At 39.5% G+C, this 26,602-nt stretch overlaps 1 protein-coding gene across 2 annotated transcripts in view; it reads right to left on the bottom strand.

Moving 5' to 3' along the window:
• The window catches only part of macrod2 (mono-ADP ribosylhydrolase 2), a 432,443-nt gene that overhangs the window by 5,199 nt on the left and 400,642 nt on the right, over positions 1-26,602 (bottom strand). Inside the window, exons 10-15 of one of the 2 annotated variants that reach the window (XM_075476803.1) lie at positions 23,710-23,748; positions 20,891-20,950; positions 16,228-16,266; positions 15,731-15,775; positions 14,251-14,394; positions 13,541-13,609 (exon numbers count right to left, since the gene is read on the bottom strand). In XM_075476803.1, coding sequence (XP_075332918.1) covers positions 13,541-13,609; positions 14,251-14,394; positions 15,731-15,775; positions 16,228-16,266; positions 20,891-20,950; positions 23,710-23,748 — 396 coding nt within the window. The remainder of the gene's footprint in view (positions 1-13,540; positions 13,610-14,250; positions 14,395-15,730; positions 15,776-16,227; positions 16,267-20,890; positions 20,951-23,709; positions 23,749-26,602) is intronic. The other variant, XM_075476812.1, reaches the window with a different exon arrangement.

The raw sequence follows: 26,602 nt of genomic DNA, 5'->3' as shown, positions 1-26,602 counted from the left end.
TGCTCTCCCCAGGCAGTCTTGTAATAATGTATACAAATACGACTGCTTAGGCATGATAGAAGAAGGGGTGAAATTCAAAAGGATGTCATTGTTTTGTATATTCATAGCTACAAGTCTGTAGTCACCGACGACACTGAATCACTTGGAGGAAAGGAGGTTCCTGGTTGTAATTTGCAGCTCTGGTTGCACATGCCAGGCTATGAGGCTCTTGAAGGCACATAGAAAGAAACCTTGTGGGTAACAGAGCTTTCCCTTTGTGTCAATTTGTCTAAAGACAGCTATCTATAGCAAAAATACATTTAATCTGTGTTTAATCTAAAACTCTTTGGAATGAATGCCTCCTCATGCAGACACCACTGGAACTAAAAGACTGCAGACGAGAGGGATGGATGACGCAATTACAGTGTCGGCCCTCATTTGTTTACCTTTTGATGGGAGGCATCATCATAATACGAGCTAGCATAACTTGAGTGTTGTGAAAGGAGCTCACTTAAGCACTGGCCTCATTTCAAATGCTTCTTACTTTCTGCCTCCCAGGTAATAACAATATCATCTCAGTGCTAAGGTAGCATCCTCCTCCTCTAATATCATCAAAACAAAGCAAAAAAACTGAATTTCTGTTGATAGTGGCCCCAGCCTCCCCTCCCTCTGCATGCCTGAAGCTTCCAGGGAGCAGAAACATTGTTCTGTCTTGCTCTCTAATATGGCTTCTGTGTTCTGAGAGTTGAGGGGCTATCATTTAGAAAAGGATAGGAGAGTTCTGCGGTAAATACATAAACAAGATGGGGGAGAGAGGGAAAAACTGGGCTTCTGTCAAGGTTCTGGTGAAGGAGACACACAAGACGCAGAGGCCAGAGAGAGAAGAGAAAAACAGCAGACTGAGTTGAACTCCTCAGCAGGAAACAGGGAGGATGTTACATTGATGTTTCTTAAAGCTGGGACCCTTTCTATAAATATTTATATACAGAATAAATATAGAATTTTCTGAAGACTGTAAACTGGTCTACATTGCTTCATGGAGGCAAACCCATCAAAAGTGAGACTTTCACTGTGATCTGTCTTGATATCATCACGTTATGGAGATACAGAGATCAACACAGATTCATTTAGTAGAGAACAGAGGTCAAGCATTTTTGAAAATCATTGAAAGTGTTTGCAAACATTTTAGAATCAAAAACATTTTTATAGGTTATCTAAAACATCCTGAAGAGAAATCCCATCAAAATGGAGGATAGGAAAATACGAACGTGCTAATATTTCCACAAAGAGGAGAAGGGAGGGGAAGGACGAGAGTTGGGCATAAGTCACCCTTGTATGCAGACAAGCAGAAAATTACAACCCCCACCTTCCATTCATTTATTAGACAAGAGGTAGTTAGCGTTTTGTTGGTCAGCAATAGTGTACTGCAGCACAATATTCAGTCATCGTAGAAAATATATTTGAACTGGACAGCAATGGAAGGTGAAGATTTTAAAGTACTATATGAATAATTAACAGACTTTTGATTAGCTGTAGCTTCTGTGTGATAAGCTCCCTCGTTATTTCTCATCGTAATCAAAGAGTATTTGTCACAATCGCCAGCAGTTCTTTTAATGGTCTTTCCATTCCAGCTCAGTCAGCCCACAATGGAGGCAGTCCCTGAGGGTCACTCACACAGCGGCTTGGGAACCGGCTCTGCTTAATGTTCCAGACAAGAGCCTTGGGCAGAACAGGGGGTTCTCTTTGTCCCTCAGCCACAGGACATTTCACTGACTTTTATTCAACTCCTCTTCTGGAGCGGTGGAAGAATGGAGGGAAAAAAGAATCGATGGAGGTATGGAGGTTGTAGAGGTGTCTGTGCCCTGCAGTGTCAGTTCCCCAGGAGAATTTCTCCAGTGTATTTGATCTCCAAACCGTGGTGTGGCCGGCTGGTGTGCCGTGTTTGAACAGGTCTTGGAGGTCTGATCTCTGGGAGATCACACAGGTGTCCAGCTGCTCGCACTCAAACAAAGAACATAACCCACCAGAATCTCAGTGTAGGAACTACTGAAAACCATCAGTCTCCAACTTTTTTATGTTTGGTAAAAGATCCGTTTACTGACTGAATCTCTTTCACTGAATGTGTACAGTATTTCTGTTTTCCATTCACTGAATTTTTCATTTTTTTTTGTGCATTTTATAAAGCAACTGGGGGGGGGCTTGGTTTCTCAACAGCAATTCATCCTGAGAAAATAAGGTAGGATAATATCAGGGTCAGTACCAGTATCTGCTGAAGCTCCATTTCTTTCAGGAGATTAGCGAAAGACTAATTTCAGAATGTAAACTGGGTGGTCTATGAAGGACTCAGATCTTGTCTGTATTTGGCCATGTTTATTAAACAAGTATCAAAGAGCCCCTCATTGAACTTTACATGGACTAATAGCTTTGGGCCTGATACGCCTACTACAAAGATAATCAAAGATATCCCAGCTCAAGCAAAACAAGAGTGGGTGGACCTCAACAAGTGCCCAACCAAAAGAACTAATGAGCTGGTAAATGTGGAAAGCAGCCCATTTTCATATGTTAATGTTAAATTTGTAGTGCAGGCTTGTGGAAATAGCTTAACTGCCTGAGCTGCCTCTCTCAAAACAGTGAGGAAAAAGGATTTTGTAAGCAGGGGGGGCAGCATTTGATAGCCAGAGTTTTCTTTCCTCTGAGATAGAACACTGTCTGACAATCTGAGCCAATTAAAGAGCACTGAGCTGTGACCTGCAGGGCTAGGGAGACGAAAACAAGCCTGTTCAGTAAACACTGTGACCGCCCCTCTCCAGAAAAGCCAAGAGTCTTCATTAATATTCTGTCTTTCTTCTTCCTAAGAAAAGGCCAAGGGGTTGTGGACACTAAGTAGCATTGTGCTCCCCTGTGGGTTTGGGTAACCTTGCAGTGGTGGCGGTGGTGGGGCGGCTCCAAGTTGGGTCAGGGTCCTCTAAACAGACTGAAAAGGCCCAAGCTCATTACACAGACCTGGGCCATGCCTGACAAGATGAGAAAAAACACGAAGTACTCTGAATGAGTGAAAAGAGAACAGGACACCATCTGCTTTGGGGTAAAGCCACTACTTGTAGAAAAGGGAAGATGATTAGAGTGAAGTGTGGGATAGAAGGAGAGAAACAGGGTATAGCTGACAACAAATGCTGCCAAAAATAAAGGAAAAATGACCATTGGCGAGACCACAAGACTGTGCCCTATGAGAAACAGAGACTAGATCTTTTAAGTCATTTCTTGTTCCCAACTTTATGCAGGTAGTGTGAGATGGTGTCACTGTGGTCTGTCAGAAAGCAGGAGATAAAAAAGAGCCATAGCACTGAGATACACAGAGATGAAAGGAGTAACTGACTAACTTATTAAGTGAAGAAGTGAGAGAAGAAGACAACACAAAAATAGACATGGAAGGTAATAATGCAAAAGAGGCCTCCCCCTGTGTGACCTACATACCTGCTAAACCTGCTGTCATTGGTGGCCTGCTCCTCTCCCATCACTCTCTGAAGTACTTTACATATTCTTTAGACTCCCCTTGCACTGCTAGAGGGCCTGCTGCAAGCAGCTGCCCAATGCTGTTTTCAATACCTTTTGTGGTTTGCTATATCAAGGCACAGATTGTTGCAGAGAGAGTGGCAAATCTGACACTAGGTGATGTGGCTAACAACTGTGATACATTAAAATGGGACACACCACAGCTGAGGAGGATGTGAAGCCAGCATATTTGCAGAGGAATACATTGATGTTTGTGTGTTACCGGACACTGGCAGCTTTGCAGTTATGCATTGATTTGCAGTTATGAAGTGATATCTTTTTTTGGGCAGCTCAAGGTTTTTCACAGTAGATCATGGATTGGACTAGTCAATACAATCAAAGTGTGTGTCTAGACTGCAGCATAACAAAGAACCCTAACAGAGCAGCGGTCTATTAGCGAAAGGTCACAGAGAGAGCAGCCTGATCGATCGCCTAACCGAAGAACCATGTATATGTGTCCATGGTGGAGATTGGGAATGATGGAGATCTTAAGTGTAGACAATTAAGACTTTGCATCAGCCTTTAATGAAGTCACACTCTATGTTCTTCTTTTTCTACTCACAGAGCTGTGCCATTTTCTGTGATGTATTTGAAAGTGACCTTTTAATCATAGCAATCTCATATCATTTTGTAAAAACTGTAAGTAATGCATTTGAAAAGTGACCCATTTACGCAAATTTACCAACTGTGATTTTTTTTGACAAGCAGCAAGCCAAAAAAAACCCCAAATCAAACAAAATCAGTTGCACTAGCTGCAAGTTAGGGCTGCACAGTGGTGTGGTGGTGGTTAGCACCGTCGCCTCACAACAAGAAGGTTCCAGGTTCAACTCCTGGCTGGGGCCTTTCTGTGTGGAGTTTGCATGTTCTCCCTGTGTAACTGTTCAAAAACATGCATGTTAGGTTAATTGGTGTCTCTAAAATTGTCCTTAGGAGTGAGTGTGAGCGTGTGTGTGGTTGTTTGTCTCATTTGTCTCTGTGTGGCCCTGTGATGGTGTACCCGCCTCTCGCCCGATGACCGCTGGGAAAGGCTCCAGCGACCCGACTGACAGATTCAGCGGGTATAGAAAATGGATGGATGGATGGATATTTGAAAGTTATTGTTCTGTTTTTGTAGTCTGAATGGAGTTTTTGAGAAATAGGTTCAATATTTTAAAAACACTAGTGGGTCAAGCATACACTGATTTTTTAAATCCAAAAGTACGAGGGCTTAAAATCCCAGCTGCCATATCTGAGTGTCAAAGAACGCTGTTGTCTGTATCTTTCCTTGGTTTATTTCTAACTGAAGTAGCTCTACCATCAAATCTTCCTCAGGCAAGCCATACAGAAAATACACATCACTCAAACAATGTATTTTCTGTCTGTGTGTGTTTTATACTCGGGTGTGTCTGTGACTAAATTATGTTTCAGACTTTTCAAAAGCACATTTGTTGCTGGCTGACAAATTCTGCCTGTACTCAGAATTGGTTCATTTGCCATTATTGTGTACCAAACTGTGTGTAGAGACAGGAGAAGAGAGCTGATCAAAAGAGGGGCTTCAAAGCAGAACAGAGAAGTGTGTCCCTAGTATCCCGTTAGATGCAGCTCCATCCCTTTGAAGCGGGCTTCTGGGCCAGAGGTGACCAACATAATGGACGGTATACACATTGTTGGTCTAATCTCAGCAGCTAAGTGACCAGAATCCTGTGTTTCTCATCAAAAGAAAGACATTATGAAATGGAGATGGAGGGGGCCATTTCGAATAATATATGAATTGCAAAAGAGTGTTTAAACAAACAAAGAAAGGGGAAAAAAAATCAAGCTCGACATCACTGTCTGTCCAGCCGGGAACTTCATTAGTCACCATGGTAACAACAAGCCAGTACCATCCGTGTTCATCCCTGTTCAGTCTTACTGAAAACATTACTTTATGCTGTTTGCATTTTTTTTCATATTCTGGTACATTTTCTTACTTTGAAGTATAAATGCTTCACACTGTTGATTGTAACTATAATTGTATTGTGATGTGCTCTCATTGATAAGATGGCTATGTTGGCAGTGTTTGCAAAACAGAAAGCAACGTTACTATGTGCTGGTTAAACTGTTAAATGAGATATATTCTATATAATATGTTACACTTGTTTAATTCTGAATTCAAAGATTTATGATGGAGCAGTAATGACCCTTGTAGTTTTTGTTTTTCTTCTTCTTGAGATTTTGAATTTCCCCCATTGGGGGATGAATAAAGTATATTTCTATTCTATTCTATTCTATAATGCCAGATGAGTGGCATTAGCCACCATTGTCAGAAATGTGGCAAACGATCTCTTATGTGTTAAAAGTAACAAAAATATTACTTTATGTATTTTTTTATGTGGTATACAAATTGATCAAAGTCATCCTGAAAACGAGGTACATAGCAAACCACACATTTTGTATATTCATTCCATCTCTAAACAGACAGCAATAAAATATTACCAATTGTACTCATAAAATCAACAGGAGACTGGATAATACAGTAACTGTGTGGCTGAAAATTATCGATGCAAGTCAAAGAAATGGCTCAAAGGGTGAAATGGAGTTCAAGACTGAGGGGGAAAAGCCACATGAAATTCAGCTATAAAAGCTGCACTATTACGGACAATGATCAGATTGTGGGTGTCCGCTCATGGCACTAAGGCACAGTGTCTCAGCATGGCTGTGACTGGTGTAGCTATTACTTTACGCTCACAGTCAGCATTAGAAGCATAGCCCAGTGTCTTCAGCCGGTGGCAGCCTGCTCCCTAAGGAGTCACAAAGTGTTACAGAATGCAGTATTATGCCAAAAGTTAATCGTGTGCCGACATCTCCTCGCTACAGGAAGTGTTCGTTTCTCCCCTGAATTAGATTTACATCGCCAGTACCCCATTGCTCACAAAAGACCAAGACAAAAGGGCACAAAACAACCAATTAAGTTGAGCGTGAAATCCTTTTCACTACTGCAGACAAGCAAGCATAAATGCAAAGTGCATTTCAGCAATAACTAATTCAAAGTGGAACATACCAGTGAATTCAATAAATTATTCAAGTAGCCAAAAAGACGAAAAGACAAAAACACCCTTTGATTTGCAGTGGATTAAAAAGAAATCCCACTGTTTTTTGTTCATTCTTTTACAGTAGAGAGAAACCATACGGGTTCCTTGTGTGGTGATGGTGTGCACCTTTGTCAGTGGCAAAGCTGTCGAAGAACCTTTTGTGTCAGCTTGCTGTTCTGTTACATTCAAGCCGTTTCTCGGAGGAAGTTAAATACATAAAAATCAATAATATTCCCTAAATAACATAACAAAGAGACTAGAATCAATTCCCAGGACAGTTGTTAAAAGGGGATTTGTGCCTCTATTCTAGAGCATTAGTTTATTGTTTGTGTATCTTAGAGGGCAAAAAACTAAGGTATTATGAGCACATGGCTGCACACCATATGGCACTTGTGGATTCTGCTGGGCTTTCAGCTCAGAGCTTCACATACTTTGAGCTTTGAGCAGTTGTCGCGCACTCACCCACAGTCAGAGCCATCAATACTGTGTGTGCAACACACCCTGACCACCAGGTCAGGGAAACAAAATAAAAAAGCATTTGAAGATAAAAATCCACAGAACGAAGACAATCAAATGACAATAAACAAATGGCAACTCGGACAGTGATGATGAAGTGGAGTTGATTTGAGGTTTTTAACACCACATATCAAAGGAGAGAGGAGCAGAGTGAGGTGCCGTTTACACATACCCGGGTATTTTGAAAAACAAAGACCTTTCCCTTCGTTTGTGCCTTTCGTTTATACACAAACGGAGTTTTTTCCTCCGAAAACGAAGCTAAAAAAAAACTCCGGCAAAAGTGGAGATTTTTTAAAAACTCCGTTTAGCGTTTGTGTGTAAACTGGTTGAAAGAGACGAAAACGGAGTTTTCAGAATGGAATGCGGAGTTGTCGTCATAGTACAGAGCCCCGCCCCTATCCGCCATGTTGGCAGGATGCTAGCGTGAGAACGCCATTCTCTCCGTCCATTGTTTATCTAGCAAGCATGGAGATACTAGCAGCATTTCTGTTGTTGAGAGCTATACTCGCTTGTGTGATTTTGAAAATTACAGTCATACAATGTATTGAACAACAAAGACATTTTTCACGGCTTTAGCAGTTTTATAGTCCAGCGCAACGTCTAAAAGTAGCTCAGTCTCGCTATGAGTCCACACACATGAGCCTAGCGCAATATTTTCTTCTTGAAAAGGATCCGGAAGTTCTTCCTGTCAGCGGTTCTCTATTAGGCTTCTGATTGGCTTGTGTGGAATTCTCATTGTTCTAACACTGCCACCGTCAGGCTTGGCGTAATTTAACAGCTCCTGATAGCGTATTTCTCCGGATCAATGTAGACGTGTTTTTTTTAAAAAACGGGGCTGTGTGCACCTAGTTTTTTTTGCAAACGAAGGTTAGAAAATATGCGTTTTTCAAAATACCCGGGTATGTGTAAACGGCGCCTGAATGTCAGCTCATGTTATGGTAGCTTGTCTCAGCTCTGTTGAGACTTAGATTTTTGTAATGGTCTGCAAAGTCTGTCCATCTCCACTGAAGTGTTTCTCTGTCTGGCTTTTCATGAGGGGAGCTGTGATGTACCGTCGAGAGCCATAATAATAAAAAATGAAATATCAATATAATAAAAAAGAAAACATACAATGAGTGGTTTTATTGCCGTGATACAGTATCAATGGCAGATATTTGGGCATGATGATCTTTTGTTGTATGCCTTTTCACCATCACTACTGTAAACTGTTTTTTGTAGTCTTTTTGTTGATGCTGCAGATGTTGTGACAGTATAACTGACAATAATGTCCATTCTGTCCATTAGTTGCTTATCTACCTCGCATTCTTCTAATAGTAAAGGAGCTACGTTTATTTCATAGTCAACCTATACCAGAGGGCAGCTTTATCAAAGGCAGAAAGAAAAAGGAACACTTGCATATTGAAGATAAAAAGGAAAATATTGAGCACAGGAAGAATCACAGGAACAATCTTATATTTTAGTCATATTTGAAAACAGCTTTGTTGATAACAGGCATATAATGAACTGATTGGAAGTGTAGAAAACTGTCACTAACCAGACACAGTCCTTTAATTGGGTTTCCATGCTCTGCAAGTGATGCAAATGCTTTATAGGTGAAACCTCCTAAAAACTTGACGGGGAAGAAGGATGAGCTGCTGATTTGGCATTAAATCTTTGCAGCTGTTAAATCTTACCTTTGGAGCTAAGACAATAGCTATTGACTCCTCTACGAAAATCACACTGCATGAAGGAAAAACAATATCTGTTCACAGCTCAGATTTATTTATCCCTAGCTTTAGGCAGTCTTATTTTAATTTATGGTGTTGTACTGAACTCAATGAAGCAGCTGCCCACTCTCACAAGTCACAAAAAGAAGGCTTGCAGAATAGATATTCCAAACAGAATAACAATGTAGCCTCTGTTTTCATTTTAAAGTAGATTATGAATATTCATACATTTAGGCTGCTTGGATTCTGATTCAATTTAGAGAGCCTTTATAACATCCAAACTATCAGGCAAAGAATCTCATTGCCTATGCAGGGTGATATCTAATCCCCGTGATTCATATAGTGGAGCATGCATCCTGACTTTAAATACAGAATCTCTGTCATCCTTCGTACATATGCCTCCTTCACAGGGATATTCTATAGATGAAAACTTAGAAAATATAATTGGTAGATATTGTTGAGATTATTACTTTTGTTTTCATGTTCTGTAATATTGAAGTTGCAGAATTAGGAACAATCGAAACCAAATGCTTGGAAATAATTATATATTTATGAGGTACGAACAAACCTGCAAGGTAAACAACAGATGGTGTGATTTGATAAAATCGTCAGCAGATGACTTGTGCAGTATCCAAGAATTTTGTTTTAGACGCGGGAGCGTATATACAGACTGTATAGATGATTACGATTGCATATTATAGTGAAGATAGCGGTGAAAAGGAATAAAACACAAACATGGCTCATTTAGCTCCATATTATTTAGTGTGACTGAGCTGGGACTGAGCTGCTTAGCTGTGATACACACTCCCACATGTGAAAAACAAAGTTGTGTGGAAAAAGCAGGGTGCAAACAGACATTGTTGAGAACTATGGATTTAAACGTTCAAATGGAAATAAAGGGTGTTTTTTTGAGAACACAGTAATGGCATGTCTGCCATTGCAAATCCTCAAATGTGCAATCACTACAGGGTGACATTTTCAGCATGAGGTCAGTCAGTGAGGACTCTTGTTATGGTAATGTTGGACAAGAAGGTACCAAGCAAGTTATTATGAAATGGATGCATCCACAACCCTAGGTGTGGAGTAGCTGGTTCGGTATCAGCTGGAGTATGTCAATACTGATTAAAAACATACAAGTCAATGTGAATAAGTAGTCCAACAACAAATCAGAAAGCAAATTTTCAAATTTGTCTCTCTTTTTTGCGGTTTTTAATTTGTCAATGACTTGAGCTCATTTCTAAAATCTTGATGTCTTAGCTGACAATCTCACCTTGACATGAGGAAAACTAATGTAGTATTTGGATGATTTGACATAAAATGAGTATCTAAATCCTTTTATGAGGATGTTACCTAGCAAAGGTAAACCATGCAGTATTTGCTCAGCTTTTTTCTTGCAGGGAGAAACACACTGTTACTTTGCAGGGCTTTGTTCAAAGGTTAAATGGTCAACAGAGGGCACTTTATGTTCCAAAACACATTGTTTTAAGCCTCAATACACCAGCAAAGAACGTTTACCTATGTGAAGATATAGTGGTATTTAATACACCATCATATCGACTGATGTTTTACCAGTTTTTAAAGTAGGGATGATGGTCGAGCAAGCACCTTTTCCACTGCTGAGTAACCCACTTTCTTTGCAAAGGAGCTGGATTCTTATGAAATTTGCAACATCACAATTACAAGAAAATCCATCTTGCCAGGTTCCCAACTATTTGTTTGTGGACAAAACACAAAGGTTCAGACTAATCATTAGCCGACACTTGTAGTTAAAAGTATGTTGTAGATGTAATCAAAATCACTAATAGTGCCTCCTAGTTCTAAGTTACTCTGCTTGATTCATCTGATTGTTTGAAAATTTACTTATGACATTAATAGACAGATGCTCAATAAAAAAACAAGGAATTCCAAGACATTTTCTTTAATAATATAATAAGATCTAAGGCCACATAATTAAACGTTTTACCGAGAAATAGTGATTTGTGAACAATTTTGTGGGGTCCAGATCAGCTTTTGTTGTAGGTTCTGCTGCGATAGCGCAACACCCAGTGTCTTTCTATTGTGGCATTTTCAATGTTTGAGAAGTAAGAAGCCACAGGAAAATTGGGTATACGTAAAGACAGATATAAGCTGATAAACACATGCTGGACCTAAGCTGAGAGAGAGAGAAAATGACTGCTCTCATAGGGCTAAAATAAAGACTAATTACAGCTATTGCAATAATTGTCCAATTTTTGAGCGGTACTTTGATCACATGTAAACATTTTTTTTCCATTAAAGTACATTTTTCAACACACAGTTGATCCAGTAAAAAGCATATTGACTTCAGCCTCCTTGCTTGCAGCTGTCTGATTGAATCTAAATGCAGTGTTGTTTGTGCTGCTGCACTGATGTTGGAGATGAATCAAAATGTGGTTGAAGGAGCAGTACGTTACATCTCTGAAGAGTTCAAATATACCAAATGTTTTACTCACGCATAGACAAGAAATCATTAGCTCTTTGGTTGTCTATATTGACTACTAACCCACTCACCACTTTACATTCACTTGAGAATTTGAAAGAAAGATAAACGCAACAGTCCTCATTTGGACAAATATCATATTGAAGATATGTCACATATTTTCATCACATTTTCAAATACAGCATTTAAACTGGGCACCTCCACTATGAGTCAATGAGCCAGAGAAACTAAGAACAGTCAATGAATTCAAAGGGGTTTTGTTCGAAGGCACAAATAAACACACCCACACCAGTGAACACCTGTGTGGGTGGCTGCTGCATTGCTGAATTATATGTGAGGGTTTGTGTTCTGCTAAATTAGTTTACGTGTGTTGGTCTTCTTCATCGCTCAAACAGAGTGAATGAAGCGGACAGCAAGCGGATGTTTTTATCCTTAAAAAATGCAGGCTGTTATTGGCTGGTGTTTACCACACAATGCCCAAAGGTTATAACTGGCTGGGTGTGAGGCCCCCCAAGACCTCAAGACCAATTCTGTGTCTATCTAATTGCTTGTTATCTATCTATCTATCTATCTATCTATCTATCTATCTATCTATCTATCTATCTATCTATCTATCTATCTATCTATCTATCTATCTATCTATCTATCTATACATACTATCATTAATACTGTAGCTTTAAGTGTGTGAAAATGCAAGTACTACAAGTCACACACTCATAAGGAGGCCAATGCATGTGTGTCAATGTGTCCAGCAACTTCATATTCACCTTGATTCCTTACCCATTTCTCCCATCATTGTGATGCATTTTGTTATTTATTTCAATGAGGCACATTTAACCTCTATGGCGACGAGTAGGCAGCTTGATTACAGTTATTATTTTTAATAAAAGGTATCAGCTCTGGAATCATTTGGTCTAGTCCTGTGAATAGCTGGTTACGCATGGCTAAGCCATGCTGTAATGGCCTGCATGAGATTCAATATCTGAGACAGTTTAGGTCTGCAGTCTGTCCACGGCCCTACTTCTCTATACAAAATGCAATCTGCCTGCAATCAGGACTGACACCACTGTTTACAGCCTGACAGTCCTGCCACACAGCACACAGCTCATGATATAGAAGACAGTGACAGACAGTGACAGGCTCAGGCAAGACACAGTCAACAGGCTCCAGTAACACTTTCCAGTGAAGAAAAGCCTGTAGTCTTTGTAGGATATATTCCTCTGACTTTCTGGGAGGGTGGAGAGGGCTATCTCATATCTATCAGGAATGTTCACTCTCACTCAAAATTAATTGAATGTCAGTTTAAGAGAAAGAGAAATGGATGTTAGAGTGTGACTCAGACCTTTGTGTTAGTGCAGTGGTGGTAAAGAGATGGCTGGGGTTCAGAATTTGAACCTTAAATGCTCAAGGGAGTGCAAATAATATATGAGAAGCCACAAAAAAATTAGGGGTAAATGCAGACATATGCTTGGGCTAAGCTGAGAGAGATGTCTGTATAAGATGTGATGATGTGTTGAGATGTCTCTATATAGAGCTAAAAAAATATATCAAATTCAACACTATTTAAGTCATTTGTTGACAAAAGAACAACTTTTTACAACAAAACAATTAACTTTATGCCACTCTGTCGCACAATTCTTTTGTGCTGAAGTGTAACAAACAGCATTCCTGGCCTGTTTACAATAAAAGGTACAACCCTTTTGAATGGCAGCACAGTTGCTATGCTATCTTACTGCTAAACTGGGCACTGGAGAACCATGTTTTTTTGCCATTACCTCACAAGACAAATACAAATTTTATACAGGGTGTAATACAACCAAGACAGAAACTGGTCATTCAACACATCTTTGAAAAACATAAATACAGGTAATTGTATGACTGATAAATCACTTTCATGATGAAATCTTCCAAGAAAAGAAAAATACCTATTGTATATAGCTATAATAGTAACATTAATAGAATCTGTTGACTGGCTGTTTTTCATCATGGCACCCTGAGATGTGTTGTGCCACCTTAGGCTCCCTACAGTGTTTCCCGCTCTGAGGGATATTACATGGGTGATGAAGTAGACTTTAGATGGGCTGAGACTGATTCCAGGAGAAACTATTGTTACTACCAGCAAACAAGAAAGAAAAACAAGGCTGACCATACTAATCCAATACAACGATATAAACATGCATCAAACAGGACAAGAAAATCACATTGATAGAAAGTCACTCATAAAGACTCTCAATCAATTCAAATCAAATCAAATCAAATCCAAGCAAATCAGATCTTACCTTCCATCTCCATAGTGGACTTTGCTGTGTCGTCACCTTCCATCTTTGCAGCAGCTTGCTCTTCCTCTGCTGGAAAAAGGAAGCTATACTGTGATATTTGTTGCAGTCACATGACATGTCTTTGTTGACACTCGTGTCATGTTGTCTTGTGTTGTGAACAATCACTCGCATGTTAGGAAAAACTAGCTTGACCTGCCATGCTTTCAATCAGATCACCTTTGTTAGTGTTTCCTGGTGTGAGCATGTGCTGTGGACTGTAAGGCTCTACTGATAGAACACGGTGTTCATGTCTGACCTGTAATACTCCACTGAATACGAGCCACATAATATTCCCACTGTTTAGTGTGAAATGATAAAAACAATCTATTGGGGGACACATTAAAGTCCCCCAAAAGATGTTGAACTATTTTATCCAATTAAACTATGCATCCCATGTACAGCTGAATCAAATAATGAGAAAAAAAAGTTGTTCAGTGGGTATTCAGTGAAAATTTAATTTCCTTATGATGAAAATCCTACACAAGGGGCATGTAACTAATTTTCTGTCCTATGAAATCTCTCACCATAGATTGTCATGTCTTCTCCATGATTATCAGTTAAAACAAAAACAGAGCTGAGGCAGAGCTGATGTGCAGTGGAAAGCGGTGCCTACTCAAGCCTGTGGAGCTTTACTTTTTTATTTCACTCCAAATCTGCACTTAGGAGTATACCTTTGTCTTCACCATCATTGTTGTCGTTGCCTTTTTCTTCACCGTTATCTTTCTTGTCTGTGTCTATGTCTTCTCCTTTGTCTTGGTTTTCATGTTCATCGTCACACTGTTCTTGATTTGGCTCCACTTTAGGTGGATTTTCATCTAGAAGCACACAAAAATGAAAATGATTAACTCAGGCACAGAAAGTCAAAGCCTTCATATTAAATCCTTGTAACATGTGACAAAAAGCAAACCCAAACTTCATCACTGCTGACAGAAATCTCCTAAAAAACATTTTCACACCAACACGCTGCTCATTTTCAGTTTGAATGAAAGTTAAGTGATGGTAAGGAAAAACTATCTGACAAGTAAGCATTTTCTGAGGAAATTGCTGCTGTATTGGATGGTTTAAATTCAACCCCCCCTTTTTTTTATTTAATTTTTTTTATTAATGCTCATTGTTGCTGAATGGTATTAAAAGAGTGTCAGTGTAGGTTGGTTGGACTTGACATTTGTGGTTTAAAGGTAACAATGTAGTCCTAGAGCTCAAATATAATACTAGTAATGAAAGAACAAAACAAGTGTAAGAGGAGTAATGCAAGTGAAATGTGAATAATATTGTGTACATAATTGGGTTAATTTTAGTCTCTGCACAAATTCATTACTTCACAAAGTAACTAAGACCACATATAATTAAACATCATATTGATCTACAGTGTCTGGTTTTGATCTGCAATGCACACGCCCAAGAATGATATAATGCTGCATTTTCTGCTGAATTATCCCAGAGGTGTTGTTTTTAACTGTATATCTTTGGTCTACCTAGCTCCTAACTCTCTGTTTGTGTCTCATGAGAAAGTAATAGGTCTTGGATAACATCCCAGGGCAGCATTTGCTTGTACTTGCTCATAGGATATCTACAAAATTCATGTTGAGAGAGGCTTTATCTGTCAAATCACTGTCAATGGGATGGGATTTGAATAAAACAAAAACAGAAGAGCGATGAGGCACTGCTTGCTGCTAGTATGCAAATGCAGAATCTTAATTATATACCAGCAGCATAGAGGATATTCGGAAAAGAGAAATCGCTCTGGCTCCAAGTTAATGGTTGCCAATTTGTAACACACGCACACACACCGACACACATACTCCTACAGTTCACTTACGGATCTTGGTGGGAGCACAACAAAACACATCATTAGTCTTAGGATGTGTTATACAGATGGATTTAGAGTTTTGTTTAGGCTTTGTTTAGTTATTCCTCTGTTGCTAACGAGACTGCCCATGTTAGAGCTTTAAACTCTGAGCTAAAGTGAAAACCAGAGAAAGAAGCTGCGCAAAGGTTCAACAATTTCCACCTCCTTTCAAGATAAAAGCCAGTTCAATGTGCTTCTTCCTTCTCAGTAAGTGATGTGTAGAGTAGTGGCAATCTGCACACGCTGACAATCACGTGTAATCACACCAATGGTGGTGCTGGAGTTTTGACTTGAAACTGTACCTGGGTTTTGACTCGCCATCTCTACATCTTCATTTAGCCCCGCATCTAGAAACAGAAAAGGAATTCACGAGAGTGGAAAAAAAATTTGGGTTCAGTGCTACTGCCTGGAGATGAATTGACATGGCTTTCGATATCACCTCGAAAAGCCTTTTCATTCCATCTCTTTGTGCAGCTTTGTCTTTGTACTGCAGTATGAGAGCAATGGAACCACAAAGACATGCATAAATTAAGTGACAAAAAAAGAAGAGGGAAAGAATGTCACTTCTAAAACCATACATAATTGAAGGATTTCTTTCTTCCAAGCTTGTGTGATAAGAGAACTTTTTTTTTTGCTGGAGAGGTGGGATACAGGATGGAAAGGCTGAACAGGGGCGTAGAGAAGATTGAACAGGGGCGAATAGAAAATTCCATTTCTGATGACAAATGACATCAAGATGTCTGTCTGGTAGAGCTAAGAAGCAGAGAACACGTTTTAATGGTCCGTCGAGCTACATTACCATTGTCACACTCCTCTTCATCACCAGGTTCCTCTTTACCTGAAAAAGAAGGAAAAGGAATTGTCATCCAAATACAAGCATGAATGCGAATAACGCCAGCCATTTCTTTTGAAAATTAAAGCAGCTTGTCATACTAATGATCAGTGTTCATCTTCTCTCAGCAAAGCATTCATTTTGTGAGAGCTGGCATCATATTTTAAAACAGCACCTTCCATCCTGGCTCTGTCTCTCTCATTTTCATTCATTCTTACAATAGGTTTTACCCTGAATTTGATTTGTTAGTCCATGAGAACAGATTTCTTTTTGGCTATGTACCAGGTTCTTGTGAGACTATTATTAATGAATAATGTGTGTAACTATTACTTCATATTTTGTCTTAAGTACAACAGGTAAGCTAAGTTATTTTTTACATAACTAGCATTGAGCTGACAGCTTGTATATCTTTGTTACAAATAAGGTTTCAAATTTGTAACAGTAAGCTCTCACAAAAGCAGATAAAGAACACCCAGCTGTGCTACAGGCTCTGTCAGGCTGTAACTAGATACAATAGTCCTAAATGGTGTATACATGCATTGTTATTGGCATAGAGTAACAATGCTAACACATATACTAAAATGTATACGATAACTCTGCCTCCTCCAAAAGGGCACACTGAAATAGTCAAATTTAGTGACCATGTTACAACTTTTCTGAAACAGTGTACATGCATATCAACAACAATCTCAATTTTAAAGTCATAGGAAACAATTCTAACTCCCTGTGTAATGCACAGCACCATAGTAAAATCTCTTCAGTGTATGCATAAAAGGCAAAATTTAATATGGATATAGATTTTTATAAAACATTAATCCCCCATCATATCTGTTACTCACAGTCTCCTTGCCCCTTTAGCTGCGCTCACACTTTCGTGTACACACAGACACACATAAACCAATGACATTTGGGACAAATTGAGTAAATGAAAGCCATGACACCAATAAGAGAACATGCTTTACAATGGCTATTGTGAAGCTTCTATAATTGCTTTTTTAACAAGCTCCAGAGAGAAACCATTTTTTTCATATCTATGCAATTTTGCCCTGCACTCAGAACAATAAAAATGCCAGCCTCTATTAAATGGGAAAAGGGCGAGTTCTACCAGTACTGCATGTTTGTCTCAAGTACCTCTGTCCATCATGCAGAATGCTGGTGATACACAGATGGCAATCTTTTATATTAATCATGATTGGCATCTTGAGAGAGAGCCTCAGACAGGGGGGCTGAAAAAGTACTTCACTGGGTAAAACAGCATCAAATGAATGCTTTACTTGCCTTGAATTCACCCTAAACATTTCCTCTGTGTTGAAAGAGTACGCATGGCTTTTGTGTCTGTCTAAAATGATGCCAAACAAAAATATATCAGATGCGACAAAGGACTGAATGCCATTTCCTCCATAATATTTGATCATTTGTATTTGGCCTACTGAATGAAACAATATTCAATTTGTGATAAAATATGGTTAGGGCCAGATTATGGATTAACACACATATACCCACACAAACTAGCCTACAAAGGATTCTGTGTTGGGGAGATGCATTTTTAATGACTCCAAGTTGATGTCAATTTAAAACACTGTCTCCCCCACAAAGTAGAAAGTAAAAAAATGAGGGATGCTGCTCATTCAAGAGCACCCAGCAGCAGGTGGCAGCATTGTCACAGCTTTCTATCCCAATGAACACTTTAACATCCTGTCATAACTGTGAATCAGAGTCTGACATACTTCACAGAGAAGCGTCCAGCCAACATCTCAAGACTTTATCTCAAGTGTCAATTCTCCTGTGAAATCCACTTTGAAAAATGTAGTGACAAAAAGGCACTCTCCTGCACTTGTGTAGACTGAGCAAAAGCAACGCAGTTTTTCTGAATAAAATGTAAGACTCTTACACACACATTTAACTGATTTATTTATGTCAACATCATCAGAGTCAGGGGTACAGTATTACAAGGACATTAACAATTTAGATGCTGATATGCAACCTTCCACGTGTGTCCTACTTGCGTGACCAGTGAGTATACATGAGCTGCAGATGATATTTTTTAGAAAGCAAAAGGGGAATCTGTATTCTAGAATAAAGATAAAGATGAACACCATGAACACACACTAAAGACCCTCCAGCCTTTTCTGTTGCTCCTTTATTAAAGCCAAATGGAGCAAAGGACAACATTTTTTTTTAAAAAGGGGGAGAATTTCAAAAATGTATAAGACATGTGAGGAAAAAATGGCTCTGATATGACCAACAGCGATCATTCAAAGACCCCCTGCACGTGAAATGTGTGTACGTGAGCAAAGTACAAGAACATTTGTGAACCATGTTTGACAGGGAGCGACAGTGCAAAAGATGGCATCCCATGGAGAGACTGGCTGTCAGTCCACACATTGTGTTATTAATCTACATATCCATCCACACTCACACAGAGATGTGCCATCTCTCACCATCAACTCCTCCCTATCTTAGGTTATTCCCAGCAAGTGAAAGCATGCCAAGCATTGATCTCTGGCTCAATGTTCACATTTCACTGTGTCCTGCCCTGTGACATCTACTAATCTCACTAATTCCAATCTGATATCAAATAATAGATGCTGTAAGGTGCTTGCCAGCTCAGGTGTGCTCTGAAGAGGTTATGCTCCACCTTAGACCTCTTTGCCAGCATTTGTCTGTGTGTCAACCAGCCTTTCCTTCATTTAATTTTTCTTCATATGGCTTGCAGCGTTTGCATGCTGTGCTTCTGTTTCATATGGATTACATCAAAGCACAGTTCATCACACACACGAACACACACAGTTAATCTGAGACCCTGTTTTTCAAATACAATTAAGGTTTATTTGAGGGATCATATGTTAGCTTTGTTTGAGGAAGAGTTGTAATACTGTTTATAGCATATGAATATAAGAAAACAAACACTTGTATAGCTTTTACACAATTGGAAATGCCTTGTTTATGATTAATCATTGATAAAACTGTGAAAGCTGAAAGCATATTACACATAAAAAAAACAATAAGTTGTACACTATGATTTAAAAAAAACATAAATAGATGTAATGAATAATCAATAGATAAAGAAAGATGTGTTCTGATTTTTAAGGGTAATTAAAGAAAAAGGTGCATTGTTTGAATTGTTAGTTCTTGTGTTCTTTTGTACCACTGGGTGTCTTTACTTTATTTTCTTTATTTTAGAATTTTCTTCTTTTTGTTTCTCAGGGATTAAGAAACCTTTTGTTTTGGAGGTGAGAAAGCAATTGCAAAGGTAGCAGCTGTGGAACAGAGAGGCCCTATATTTACCCTTAGTCTACCAACCAGAGTATTAATCATGGAAAAACAGGGAAAAATGCCTTAATGTTTTATCCTTCATCAGTGTTGTGGCTAAAAGCACGTCATGCCTGTCCCAGGGACTGGGGAGAGTGAATCCCCTGAGGAGTATGATGGATGTGATAGATCACACTGAGGCATATTGACAGGCACCAACTCTGCTACAGTGTGCAATTTATTCGAAAAAATGCGCTACATATTGACTATGCCAAATCAGAGACCAGCTTCGTTGGCTTTGTAGACAATATGGTGAAACAGAGTGTTTTAACAGAAAGAAGATCTCACTCCGGTGTGCAGAGGTGTTATAAGCATTTTAAAATGTTTGTCTCACATAGCTGACAGTCTGGTTGTCCAGTTTGCTTTTCTTTTGCTCTGTGGTATCTTGACATCTGGATGTTTTCTATGATTAATCCCTCCTATGTGCTACATCGAACCAGACCTAACCTTTACAGTGCAGGCTGCGCAAAATCATTTCATTCCCTTCCTTTGATGGAGGTTGTCTCAAGGACTGACTGTTCCCATGCTAGAAAGCTATGCCAGGGCCTTTTGTGAATGGATTAGTTACTATTAAGCTGCAAGGCCTGATAAATTAGGATTTATAAAGATTATTACAAAATACTTATGCCCTTCTAATGCTGGTGATTGAATTTGTGAGTCATGCTGAATAACGGGTGTGGATTATGTAAAGGTATGTTGAATGGGCAGAGAAAAATTATCTATTGCACTTTGTTTAACAACATAGAAGGCATTGATGCCCTTGAAGTGACTTCACTATCTAGTCCAGCATTCCATGTTCAGTAAGAAGAACAGATTTCCCAAAGAAAACAACCATGACTCCTATCTTGAAAAATTCCTTACAACCTTAAGGCTTCAAGAGAAATGGATGGTGTACGATTTTAATTGCCTACTAACACCCTCCAGTGCAAGAATCTAATTATCTTTGGTCCATCGTATCGGAGAAGCCTATAATTGTTTCAATATTACACATCCAAAGGGGCTAAAACTGCAGAATAGCCAGATAATGGCTTCTTAAACAAGTTTGCCTTAAAGAAAACATTATTTTAAAAAAGACCCAGCCTCATCTTGTATTCATTTCCCCAAAGAGGAGTTTGGCATCAGAGAGCAAGAGATTACCGAAGAACTCATTCCATTACTTTATAAACACTGGCAAATTTTTCTGTAAACACATATCAGTGTAAGATGTTTGTACTAGTCATAATGTTGCTTGGCATGCTCAAAAAAGGAAGTCACCAATAAAAGGAATGAAATAGAAAACAATCACACATACAGACACGAATATTCAGAACAGACATACCTCTGTTGATGTCCTCACTTTCTTCCTTGATGGTGGATTTTGTTGATGGAGGCGTGTTATCTGTGAATAAACAAAAAGAAATGGAGAATAAGTGATCTGGAACTGATGAATCTATCCCCAAACATCAAGAAGATGTTCAAAGTGTAAAAGAGTAAGTGAACATAACTTCTGATAAACTCATTGTAGCAGTTCACATAAGTGTAGACGCTGTATAGAATGTAAGTAATCACACAATCCAATGATGAAAAAACCCCCAAAAAATATCATCAACATTGCATAACATCATGACTTGAGCTCATCAAAAATGCATTGAGGTGAAAAGTATACATTTAAATGTTGATGATTTATTGTGGAAATCATCAGAGCAGCATTCTCTGGGCGAAAGAAGAGAAGTACCACCTGTCTTGTTAACAGTGCACAACTCAAAGTCAGCATCTGTGATAAGAGGCACACATCATCACTGCAGCTCTGTGAAAGCACCACCAGTACTGCACAATACCGGTTTTGGGGAAGCATATTTCAGGGCTTTGCATATTTCAGCAAGACATTGACATACCATGTTCTGCACCTATTACTACAGCATGACTTCATGGTAAATGAGTCCAGGGGCAAAACTGGCCTGTCTGCAGTCCAGTTGTTGCATTATGAAAATATGGCCCAAAACTGTAAAGCAACTAAAATCCTACTTCACTTTAGAAACTGCAAAAGTGGTCTTTTGCAGTTACAAAATGCTTGCAGTGTTGAAAGAGGAAATGTGTTCCTGGCATCAAATTAAAAAATGAGCATATCTTTTCCGAAGGGGGAAATTTTTTATTTTTATTTTAACAATTTGCATGTCATGGCATTCAGTTCTATTCAGATTTCACAAAGTATACGAATTGATAACAGGGCTTTCATTGTAACACTCTGTCTCAGCTGACCAAGCTACATAAGCTGCTAAAGACATGCCTGACCAAAAAAACAGAAAAAGACTCCACTGGGAGAGGAGGGAAGAATGTGAGGCTTTGAGACCATCTCCAGACTAGTCTTAGACAAAAGCACTATTACATGTGAGTATAGCAGTCATTTGAACTTCTGAATGGGTTCCAGGCTACTGATTCAAACTCTGGCTGATGGAACAGAATAAAAGGCCAGTGCTTGGCACCAGCAAAGAGGCCCATCAAACGAGGCCAGTCTGGCCCAGGACAGGACTGGCATGATGATAAAACGGAGCTAGGAATTATTAGGGGTTGTTTCAGTTGGCTTGTTATGGTCTGATGCTATGTTATTATACTGGATACAGAGTAAACCAGCTGGTGAGAAACATGATAGGCAAAATATAGTTGGTCAGGACAAAGTCAGATGCAGTTGCTCTCAGCCAAGTCTTTATGATGTAGTCATTACGTGCACATTGTTTCACTTTGCAATATCACATTTTACAGGGCACTTATAAAACAGTCCTTTTATGTCCGCCCCAAAATGGAATCTCTTTGAAAACACAGATGCGTGTAATTGGCAAATCACGAGGGTGACTTTGGTTGGAAAAACATTTTTATAGCACCCTTGGTTCTACATTTACTGTAATGTGAACACTTCCTTTGACAGACAGTAAAACTAATGGTGTTCGGTGCTTAGTTGATTGTACGTGTACTATGACATATTTTTAGAGAAATCAGCAGCTTGGCGGGGATATTTTCACAGCAAAGCCCTTGTAATGATAATAATAATGATAATATACATATATAAAAAAACACTCAAATCAAGGGGTTATGCCTTACTGTACCCGAGAGAAAACAGATACATGCAGCAGGCTGCGTTTAAAGCTGCAGTCGGCAAGTTTTCAAAATTACGAGTCTAAAGTCGGAAAATTCGAACTGACACAACTTTCAGGTCCCTCCCCCAACCTCTAACAAGCTCCGAATCGCCCCCCAAACCCCTCCCCCTCTGTGGACGAGGTTGTGCACATGAGTTCACACCAGTGTGATATCGCAAGCCATGTGAGCGCACACAAGCTGGGGCAGACTCACACTCAGCAGCGTGTGCACAAGCTGTGATTGACAGGTAGGATTCCTCCACCCTAACTTGATTGGTTAAAAACAGCCGGGAGCGCTCGGTTTTTGTAAGCATGATTACAGGCTTCAGAGGGAGCTACAGATTTCGTTATTTTTCCTAAACAGCCTATTTAATATTCTACTTCCAGAATCCCATGACAGTTCAAGCTAATATGACTAAAAAAAAGTTGCCGACTGCCGCTTTAATGAACAAAAAAACAGCAAAGACAAAAACCGATGTTCAACGCTACTGCATGAAAAGTTTGAAAATATTCACACTTTCAAGAGGCTTTTTGTTTGTTCCATTGCTTATTCAGGACATCAGTGCATAGACAAATGTCAATAGTTTACCCCGATAAGCAGTATCTGGGAGTTTCAGGCCATGTGCCAAGATAGTGTGGTGATAAAAGCATTATGTGCTGACAGTTGTGTTTGTACTATCGCCTGGCTTATGCCGTGGAGGGATGTTGCTCTGCTGTTTCTTTGTCACTTGCTTCAGGTGGTCTGGAGGCATTGTGGCCGTAAGCCGGATGAAGAGAGTGTTGTAGGGAATTAGCTGTGGATAAAAGCTTTTGTAATGTAACACACCTGACATAAAGTATTTCTAACTATGTTTTGCAAGGCCAGGGATTCACCTTGTCACCAGATAAGTAAACATTCAGTTTCATCTCCTGCATAAAACCTAGCAAATCACTGTCACAAGCTGAAGCTATGCCACTCACTCACTCTCTGTGTGCTTGAAGGAGGTGTTAAGGTGAAAAGGCAACCATGACATATTCTGTCACTCACCTCCCTTCAGCTGCTCCTCTGTAACCTCCATATCGTTGTCTGGCGGAGGGGGGAAATGACAGTGTGTTAAACCATGCTGTTTTATAATGTGCAATACAACGTGTCATCACAACTTGATCATAATTCTAAAGCACTGTATTAATATGCTCTACTGCTTGTTGAAACTCTTCCACCTCCTCCTTCTTCCTCATCACACGTGTTGCTATGCTCCAAAATTCCAACAACCCTTAACAACCTCCCTCAATTTCCCCACCAGACGGCCTTGGATCTAGCGACTTATTATACCAAAGCACTATGTGGGTATCTGCTCGAGGAGGTCACGTTCATGAGACATTCTTTTTCAATTAAGTCCATACCAGTAGGCTCAGCATAAATGACACAAAACCTCCTGTTTCCTCAAATTACATGGACTGCAGGCTGGCATGGACAATTGCACCTTTAAAAAGCTCTTTGATTTTCCCTTCTTTGCTCTGTAACCCTATTGTGTGAGAGAGACTGAGGTGAGGCGTTTCTGGGTGGATGAGTTGAGTTGCACAGTGTGAAACGAGGAGAGGGCTTTGGAGGCTGCTTCGGGAGAAACTGCAGATGGAGAAAGAGGAAGTGTGGATGCCTGCTCACAGCTCCCACATACAAACACATTTATACAAACTCAGATCTTGCACAGCTCAGCATGCCTCAAGGTGCTCGGCGACATGCCACTACACTGTATATACAATAAATGTGGACAGCTTTTGGTGTGCACAATTTATATGAATGGAATATGCAGCGATTGTGAGGGCATATGCATGATTATACATGTGTATATGGCGATGCATGAGTCTGTGAAATGATTGCACAGTGGTTAACAAGCAAAGGAAAGCGTTCGCTTTGATGAAAGGCTGTTGTCATCTGTTCTGTAGAAGTGTAGCCATCAGAACTCCCTGTGGATGCGGCGACAGGCTTTTCTTTTGTATAACACTGAATAAAAGGGTACAGTGCATTAATCTAACCCTGCTTGGGGAAACAAAGGCCCACTGATACAGTAACAACAGAGCAAGAATGGAAACAGAGGGTGTTTCAGCTACTGCCAAATACTATAACATTATTACAATAGTCAAACACTTGCCCAGAAAAGAAAATTGTTCGACTTGGTTGAGAATACCAATATGTAAAACCTTTTTTCGGTTCTTGGTTTATTTGTAGTTTATAATGAACTAATGGGTTGATACATAGTCTTACTCGGCTGATTCACGATTACAATTTCTGAAGCGTAGTTTAAAACTCCAGTTTTCTGACTAACACAACAATTCTACTTTTCTATTGTCATATAAATGTGTTAACTGCTCAAAATCTATTTATTTTAATCTCAACAGTTTAAAGTTCAATTCAGTTTAAACTGAACTGTGCCAAAGCCAAGCAAACCCTAAAAGTAATGTCCAGTATACACTGAAGATATTGAGAAGAACAGTCAGAGCAAACTTCTACATGTTTGATTTATGCACAAACATTTTTACTAATGCCCAGCTGAAGCTGAATGTTCTGTCAAAGTTGACTCTGTGCTTTCTCTCAATCACATCAGTAACACACCATGGTCTCCTCATTTCCTGTCCCAGAGGAATAACTTTGTGAAACCAACAGAGACTTCATTTTCACCCCTCACAGGCTTCCTATAGCCCTTCATATCCTCTGTCAACAAATTACATGTGTGTGATAAAAGCTTGCGCATACCACAGCTATACTTCTTCCAAAGCAGTAGTGGTTGTGGGTGGGGGTCATGCTTTTATTGCAGACATTTTGGGGGATGTGTGTGTGTGTGTGTGTGTGTGTGTGTGTGTGTATGGAGTATATTAAGAGCCATGTAAATAAATGTCAATTGGAAAGTCAGTGAAACAGTTGGAGAGAATGCAGCAGCCTCTGCAGATCTGTGGGCTGTGTTAATATTGTCAGCACCGTGGCTGATTGAGGAGAAGAGGAGATGGAGCCCAGCTTGTGGGCAGCCACCCGGATCATATTAGAGCAGGAGTGTACCCAGAATCAATTTCTACATGCTTTTACTCTCTACAACCACAGCTGCCTGACTGCTTCCATACTTGCAAATAATACGTGCCAAGGCAAGCATGTGGTCATACACGACATTCAGAATACATAATAGAAAGGCATGCTTATTTGAAATGATTGAGCTGTGTATGTTAATCGAATAATGGCTATATTTCAAATGAACTTTTTTCTAAAAATGCAACCAATGTTAGTCCTTGATATTTTTCTGATTGCTGGTTCTATGTGTGTGTCTATCTTCAAATGACACAAACAATGTTTGTCCTTTAAAATCCATCAAGCAACTTTGAGATGTGTGCAGCGTAATGAATAGGTCATTATATCACTACTTATGAGCTTGGTTGCGATGGTGGGTAATGGATAGTGGATGGTACTAAAGGTAACATTTAGCAGCTGTGTGCAGTGGCTTGCTTATCTATTTGCATATTTCAGTATTTGTGTGCTTGAGAGGCCTTATAACTCAAAATGTATGAAGTGCTCCTTGAGATGGTGCTACATAAAAGACCTTTGTCTGTATATGAGGACATGAGGACATGAACACCAAGTACACATCAGTGCAAAGCAGAATTGCAGTCATTTGTTCTAATCATTCATTATGATGACAGTGGTTGGATATTTAATACTTGACAGGGAGCACCGTCCTGTTTCATATGTGTGTCGTGGCTGATGTGCCTGTTAGCATGTGTGCATGAGTATTCTTGTCAGCAGAGGCTATTTTTCAGTTTCTTCCTTCCTCAGTGAAGTAACCATATTTTGGCTCCCTCATACTGACAGCTTGTGGAAAGGCACATTGTAATAAAGCAATTTCCTGTATGCAAATGTTCTGTTTACACATCCCTGCTCCAGTCATTGTCACTTG

Source organism: Odontesthes bonariensis, chromosome 2, assembly GCF_027942865.1.
Source record: "Odontesthes bonariensis isolate fOdoBon6 chromosome 2, fOdoBon6.hap1, whole genome shotgun sequence".
In the NCBI taxonomy this organism is placed as follows: domain Eukaryota; kingdom Metazoa; phylum Chordata; class Actinopteri; order Atheriniformes; family Atherinopsidae; genus Odontesthes; species Odontesthes bonariensis.
Note: the sequence above shows the minus strand (reverse complement) of the source record. Positions and strands in the feature narration are given on the sequence as shown.